The sequence below is a fragment of the Oncorhynchus nerka genome, linkage group LG4, assembly GCF_034236695.1.
Source record: "Oncorhynchus nerka isolate Pitt River linkage group LG4, Oner_Uvic_2.0, whole genome shotgun sequence".
Lineage (NCBI taxonomy): Eukaryota > Metazoa > Chordata > Actinopteri > Salmoniformes > Salmonidae > Oncorhynchus > Oncorhynchus nerka.
The window spans coordinates 21672904-21681027 of record NC_088399.1 but is presented as its reverse complement, the minus strand read 5'-3'; the positions used below and the strand labels follow the sequence as shown (position 1 = coordinate 21681027).

Here is an 8124-nt window from a genome sequence, read left to right as displayed (position 1 = left end):
TCAGTCCCTGGTTTGAATGCAGGCTGTGTCACATCTAGCCGTGATTGGGAGTCCAATAGGGTGGTGCACAATTGGTCCGGGGTAGGCCGTCATTGTAAATAAGAATTTGTTCTTAACTGACTTGCCTAGTTAAATAAAGGCTAAATAAAAAATGACCCAACTATCAATTTAGATCACAGATACAGTACATTTTAAGTGACAATGCAGTGTAGTTACTTTGTTCCCTTAGCTACTATAGTTGTATGACTAAGGATCTCTAGGGTGACACAAGGTAATACCTGAGGCTACTAGATACTGCCCATTTCACAGGTAGCCTGGTGGGTAGGTGCGTTGGTCCAGTAACCGAAAGGTTGCTTGATTGAATCCCTGAGCTGATGAAGATGTTGATTAAGGCAGACCCCTGCACATGAATGTTGCTTAAGGCAGCCCCCCACATCTCTCTGATTCAGAGGGTTTGGGTCAAATGTGGAAGACACATTTTAGTTTAATGCATTCAGTTCTACAACTGGCTAAGAATCCCCTTTCCTTCTCTTTGACTTCAGTTTCTGTCATGTAAATGTCAGGCATTAGGTGACACTCCTATACAGGTAGGCTACAGTTGCTCTCTGGTTTGATTATTGTGAAGTGAGAGAGTGATAAATGCAGCGCACAATTGGCCCAGAGTTGTCCAGGTTAGGGGAGTTCGCCTGGGGTAGGCCATCATTGTAAATAAAATGTGTTCTTAACTGATTTGCCTAGTTAAATAAAGGTAAAACAAAAACAAAATAAGATCCAATGATAACTGCAGATTATTCAGGAAAACAGACATTACTGTAATAAACAGACATCCACAGTGGGACAAAAAAGGATTTACGCTATTAAGTCACACTTCGTTCTTGGAACTGAGCTGAAAACTTAAATGGGATGCAGTTAATCTAATCTCCAGTAGGTGGAGACAGAACACCTTAAATTATTGACAAAAATAGGGTACAGGCTGAGAATTCTCAACTCCACAATAAGAATTCTCAGCTAGGTACCGGGTTGATTTTACATGAGGGGAAGAAGCTGGGGAAAAAACAACTCAGTTCAACATGAAAAATAAAACATGTATTGATACATATGCAATAAACAACACTGTAATTTTCTAAGGAAATCTTTGGGCTCTTGTCCAAAACCATAAACTATTTTCTATGATGTAGTAGTCCTAAATATAAATAATCCAATAACTTTCGGAGGCTTCTTACAATCAGATTACTGCAACTATTTACAATCAGATTACAGCAACTAATGATTTGATAAAAAACATAAAACAATGTTGACTTTGTAAATAATGACAGTGAATGACAATCATAATGAATCAATGCTATTTTGTCTACTCCTGAAGCTGCAGGTTTACAGCTTTTGACTGACTAGAACAGTAGTAGTGGTATAGTAAGAATCACTGCAGTCACTCAGTGATTAATTATCTGGCCATGGTCCAAAGCATCTCTAGTTAACAAACAGCAGATACACGGTCTAAAGCCTGAGGCACCGGGCAGGGCTAGATTACGCTCCTGGATTATCACAACTAATCCTGTTTTATCTGTAGTCTTAATCTGGCATATTGATGATTTAACATCTTGATCTATAAGAGGGATAAACGTGTAAATGTCTCTTCACTGTCAGAAATGCTTAAATCTGGTTACGCTTGGACCATAGCTGAAAAGGGTTTTGTTGCATACACTCTTTTCCGCTCATCTTCCTGCTTTTTCTTCTGAAGACCTCTAACCATCAGATCCACCTCGTTGAGTGTATTGAGTCATCCTGACAGGGAGTCCACCAACATGTATTTTAGAGCATCCTCAGTCCCACGGTGTGTGTGAGTCAGGGAGTCCACCAACATGTATTTCAGAGCATCCTCAGTCCCACGGTGTGTGTGAGTCAAACATGAGTCATCCTGGTTCAGATGCCAATCAAAGTCTGTGTTTTCTGTGTCATATATTAAATACATTATTTATCCTACTTCAGACATGTTTAAAAGGACAGAACAACAAAGATATTGTATATACAGTACCAGTCAAAAGCTTGGAAACACCTACTCATTCAAAGGTTTTTCTTAATTTTTAAAAACTATTTTATACATTGTAGAATAATAGTAAAGACATCAATGCTATGAAATAACACATATGGAATCATGTAGTAACCAAAAAAGTGCTAGACAAATCAAAATATATTTTATATTGGGATTATTCAAAGTAGCCACCCTTTGCCTACACGCACATGCAGAGAGAGAGAGAGAATAAGATGCTGCACAGCCCAACAAATATTTTATGAAGATTTTAAGAGGATGACAAATAACACGAGTTTTGACTTGAGTTTGGCCCCAGGCATCAACAGTAACATAATGCATTTTTCAAGTCATTAGCTGGATGTATAACTGCAGCCTGCAAGCTACATCTGTTGAAACCGTAATGTTATTTTAAAAAATATTTTACAACTTATTTAAAAGAAAAGATTAGTCACAGTACAAAGCTTGCTCTTCTACATTCCCTACTTCTGGAAACCGTTACTACAGTATTTGCTTTGGGCTGGGCTGTCATCACTGAACGTGATCTGAGAGCGGTGACCGAGGAACCATATAAGGTGCAACCGGAAACAGAAAAAAACATCGAATTCCATGGCAATTTACCTTAAGAACCTCTACATGAGGATGCCTTTCACCATCGTTGACTGAACAGTGTTGTCCACGAGTTATATTAATCTAGAGAACGAGACGTGCACCACCGAAGTTGCACAAGTTGTGTGTTGCCTCTTGGCAGTTGTAATGTCAGTCGGTGCCACACAGTGCTGCTAATGATTGCACAACATTAGCTAGCACCATCAGAGACTCCTGCTGGCAATATCAGTGGAGGAATCAGTATGGATGCGCTCTTGGTGTTCCTACTGCTGCTGGTCCCACTCTTGCTATGGACCAGCAGCACTTCTGTTTTTTATTTTAAAAAGTGTTTCTACGTGGCCTATATGATGATTTTGGCTGCGATTGCGATTCTGCTTAGTATTCTGAAAAGCGGCGGCAGGGACATCGAAAACATGAGGTAAGTTCCAGGTTGTACAACAACGCGAGCCGTGCATTGCTAGCTAACGTTTGCTCATGGGAATGGAAGATGGCTACAGTAGCTAGATAGCTTGCCAAAGACTGAAATAATGCAACCATAACATCACTATTTGTTTCTACTTTCAGAAAAGGTATGCGCAGATATTTTCACCTATTCGTTGTTGCATTTTGTAACGGACTGCGAGCTGGCTATCCAGCGGTTGGTAAGAAGGCTAGCGAGCTAGTTCCAATGCGTTGCCAGATGTTTGGGACTTTCTGTACGGTATCATGCGGCTAATGCTAGGTAGTTTGCTAACGTTGTCGTTACATATGGCATTCAGACATGGCCTCAGGGCCCGACATTTTCGTGGCTGGAAACCAGGTCGAAACATGTATCCAACAGGCATGTTTTTTTTGTTGCACAGATTTAAACCAACAACTGCAAAAAATGCCACTTTAATCCATGCATTGTTGTCATCGATTTTGTGTCTCAAGTCTAAACAGGACCAAGGCAAGATGTTTTATTTTATCAGTTGGTTTAATGTCATTGGACACGGTGCATTCGGAATGTATTCAGACCCCTTGACTTTTTCAAAATGTTGTTACGTTATGGCCTTATTCAAAAATAGATCATCGTTTTTCATCCCTCATCAATCAACAAACAATACCCCATAATGACAAAGCAAAAACAGACATTAGACGATTTTACACATTTATTTCAGTTCGTCAAATCAGTTCCTCAAATGTCTTCAATTGACTTCTATCCTTATATGAAATAACTCAGTAAAATCTTTGAAATGGTTGAGTTTTACATATTTGTAAGGTGTAAATCGCAATTCAAATCGCAATTGCAACATTTTGTTCAATATCGTCCAGCCCTATGTGGCTGTGGAATTGCAAATAAAAATGTATGAAGTTGAATTTAATAGCAATCAGAATGGAGAAATACCCATTGAAATCACTTGGAATGTATGTGTTGCCACCAAAGGATCACGCACTATTCCTAAAGAGAATTTCGATTCTAAAATACAGTTAAACACTACCTTACTGTCAAAAAAATGTTTTTTAAATACCGTGATATATTTCGGCCATATCGTCCGGCCATATCTTAAAATGATGGATTATTATTATGCAGATAAGATTTTTGCGGGGCGCGCACGTAGACTCCAGGGGATTATTAATGTCGAATTATTACTGTGCATGTAAAAGTACTCAATGATTAACGTTACAAGGGGTACCAGGTATTATATCGATGTGCAGGGGTACGAGGTATTTCAGGTAGATACTGTATGTACATGACTAGGAATTAAGTGACAGTAACCAGTAGCAGCAGTGTAAGTGGAACACGGGTCTATGCAGAATGTTTGGGTAGCTATTTGGTTAACTATTTAGCAGTCTAATAGCTTGGGGGTAGAAGCTGTTTAGGATCCTGTTGGTTCCAGACATGGAGCATCGGTACCTGAAAGATTAGTGGAATCTGTGTGGGTAGCTGGACGGGTAGAATGACTGACAGTGAAGGTGAACAGGTGGTCAGGTGACAGAGGAATGGATGAGACTGAGGCAGGAATTCCTTTAACCATGAAGTGGTATATTTACTGAGTAGTCTGTGCTGCATCACAAAGGAAACAAATAACATGTATCCAATCAAATTCATAATCAAAGATCAAATCAGATCATTCATTATTAACATAAGTTAGGGAGTTCAACAGTTCAGTTCATTAACATTTACATTTAAGTCTAGCAGACGCTCTTATCCAGAGCGACTTACAAATTGGTGCTTTCACCTTATGACATCCAGTGGAACAGCCACTTTACAATAGTGCATCTAGGTCTTTTAAGGGGGGGGGGGGGAAGGATTACTTTATCCTATCCTAGGTATTCCTAGTATTGCAATTCGATTCTGTGGTTTTATTGCGATTCGATGTTCCAAATATGTCTGCTGCAGAAGGCCAAGAGGGAGCCATGAGAAAACAAGTTTTGATCAGTCATGGAAATAAAAATGCTAAAGACAAATTGGCTCCCTATTTAAAAAATAACATAGAGAGCAAGCTATGAAGGAATAATAATGCAGTATGATGCAGGTACAGCCGACTAGAGCAAAAATAATATTGCGATGTTGACAAAACGATACGATATCTCGTCAAAAATAATATCTTCTAGGTCTAACTGTATTTTTAATATCTGCACTTAACAGTCTTACCTCCATTCTGTTCTGAAACAAAAGCCCCTGCTCAGTGCTTGTTCACGAACCTGAAATGCACAAGGAGTCAATAGTAATCATCCGCGAGTCATTTAGGCTCGTAACTATTCATCATAAATCATGAAAGAATACAAACAGTGAATGGTTATGCAATCTATAATCCCCATTATTAAAGTCAATCAGTTAGCAAACAATGACGTTTCTCATTTCACTCTTTCAATTGTCTTCATGTGTACATATAATTGATTTCAATACCCATGAACCATATCGATTGCATAATTGGCCTATGAGGATCCGTAGGGCCGTGATCATTGACAATTCACATTACACAATGTTTTTGAAGCTGCGCTCCAAGCCGCGCTCCGCGGTAATAACTATTAACAGTAACTGAATGGCCCACTCTCCCGATCGCCACAGATAATTCAGATGAAAGGTAAGAGTCGGTGGACTTACGTGGATTCATGGACGCACAGAACTTCTGGATCAGATGGAGTTAAGGAAGAGAAAGCAGCGAGATCAGGCAATGGCAATTTCCTCCTTTTATGGAGTTGAGATCTGTCGGACATTTCCACCTGACCTAATTAAAGCGCCCCTGGCCCAGCTGAGTAAATGGCAATGAATTACTGCCGTGCAGTAGCAGAGACAACAGTGTATGACTAGGGTGGCTGGAGTCTTTGTCCATTTTTAGGGCCTTTCTCTGACACTGCCTGGTATAGAGGTCCAGGATGGCAGGGAGCTTGGCCCAGGGATGTACTGGCTTGTGTGCACTACCCTCTGTGGAGCCTTGCGGTCAGATGCCATGCAGTTGTGATACCAAGCGGAGATGCAGCCAGTCAACATGCTGTCATTGAAGCAGCTGTAGAACTTTTTGATCTAGAATGATGGTATTGATGTGAGCCATGAGCAGCCTTTGAAAACATTTCATGGCTACAGATGTGAGTGTTAAGGGGCCATAGTAATTTAGACAGTCCCTGTGCCCAAGAATGCAAACGTAACCTCTGTCAGTCAACTGGTCTGCAGGCCAGGGGGATTGGGACATATTTTACTGTGGCTAGTGAGACGACATGGCCGGTTGGACACAATAAGAGAGGAGTGGGGGTCAGATAGTCTCTCCCTTTCAGAGTCATGTTACCGGCTGGTTGTAACTTATCTCTTCTGAAAGGTACCCTAGAAATCAATGTATGTCTTCCCCAGCCTTGTGCTGCCTGTTGTCCTTTATGTTAGTGATAACACAACTGGCAGACTCAGTGCTCTTGAAATAACAGAACTGTTTCACAGCCAGGTGTGCAGACCAGAAGTATTGGCTGTGGTGTCATGTTGCACCTGGCAGTATTCTCTTAACCCAAAGGTTTTCTGCTGCTGGACCATTTTCACAGTCGCCAACAAGTGTGTGTGTGTGTTTTTTGCATGTGTGTGAGAGACAGAGAGATTGAGTGTGTGAGGGAGCATGTGGGGAGAAGTGGAAGATGGAGATCCAGACACACAGTGACACAGACCGAGAGGGGGCAGGCCGTATTAGAAAGAGTTGACTGATTCAACACGGAAGGATAGCACAGCCTGTCACGGTCATCTACCCTTAAATTGCTAGTGGGAACTAGAGGTCGACCGATTATGATTTTTCACCGCCGATGCCGATTATTGGAGGACCAAAAAAAGCCGATACCGATTTAATCGGATGATTTAAAAAAAAATATTAAACATTTTTTACAATTTATTTGTAATAATGACAATTACAACAATACTGAATGAACACTTTTAACTTAATATAATACATCACTAAAATCAATTTAGCCTCAAATAAAAATTGAAACATGTTAAATTTGGTTTAAATAATGAAAAAACAAAGTGTTGTAAAAGTGCAATATGTGCTATGTAAGAACGTTTAAGTTCCTTACTCAGAACATGAGAACATATGAAAGCTGGTGGTTGCTTTTAACATGAGTCTTCAATATTCCCAGGTAAGAAGTTTTAGGTTGTAGTTATTATAGGACTATTTCTCTCTCTACCATTTGTATTTCATTAACCTTTGACTATTGGATGTTCTTATAGGAACTTTAGTATTGCCAGTGTCACAGTATAGCTTCCGTCCCTCTCCTCGCTCCTACCTGGACTCGAACCAGGAACACAACAACAGCCACCCTCGAAGCAGCGTTACCCATCGCTCCACAAAAGTCTCAGAGCGAGTGACTTTTGAAACGCTATCAGCGCGCACCCCGCTAACTAGCTAGCCATTTCACATCGGTTACACCAGCCTAATCTCAGGAGTTGATAGGCTTGAAGTCATAAACAGCGCAGTGCTTGAAGCACAGCGACGAGCTGCTGGCAAAACGCACGAAAGTGCTGTTTGAATGAATGCTTACGAGCCTGCTGCTACCTACCATCGCTCAGTCAGACTGCTCTATCAAATCATAGACTTAGTTATAACATAATAGCACACAGAAATATGAGCCTTAGGTCATTAATATGGTAGAATCCGGAAACTATCATCTCGAAAACAAGACGTTTATTCTTTCAGTGAAATACGGAACCGTTACGTATTTTATCTAAGGGGTGGCATCCATAAGTCTAAATATTCCTGTTACATTGCACAACATTCAATGTTATGTCATAATTATGTAAAATTCTGGCAAATTAGGCGGCCTAAACTGTTGCATATACTGACTCTGCGTGCAATGAACGCAAGAGAAGTGACAATTTCACCTGGTTAATATTGCCTGCTGACCTGGATTTCTTTTAGCTAAATATGCAGGTTTAAAAATATATACTTCTGTGTATTGACTTTAAGAAAGGCATTGATGTTTATCGTTAGGTACACATTGGAGCAATGATACGCACCGCATCAATTATATGCAACGCAGAACACGCTAGATAA

General features: G+C 40.3%; 1 protein-coding gene across 2 annotated transcripts in view; it reads left to right on the top strand.

Annotated features, from left to right (window-relative positions):
* The first annotated feature begins 2597 nt into the window (after positions 1 to 2597).
* LOC115120472 (1-acyl-sn-glycerol-3-phosphate acyltransferase alpha-like) overlaps positions 2598 to 8124 on the top strand; it is a 30045-nt gene continuing 24518 nt past the window's right edge. The window contains exon 1 of one of the 2 annotated variants that reach the window (XM_065017350.1): positions 2598 to 3053. In XM_065017350.1, the coding sequence (XP_064873422.1) occupies positions 2878 to 3053 (176 nt within the window). In that variant the 5' untranslated portion in view covers positions 2598 to 2877. The remainder of the gene's footprint in view (positions 3054 to 8124) is intronic. The other variant, XM_029649417.2, reaches the window with a different exon arrangement.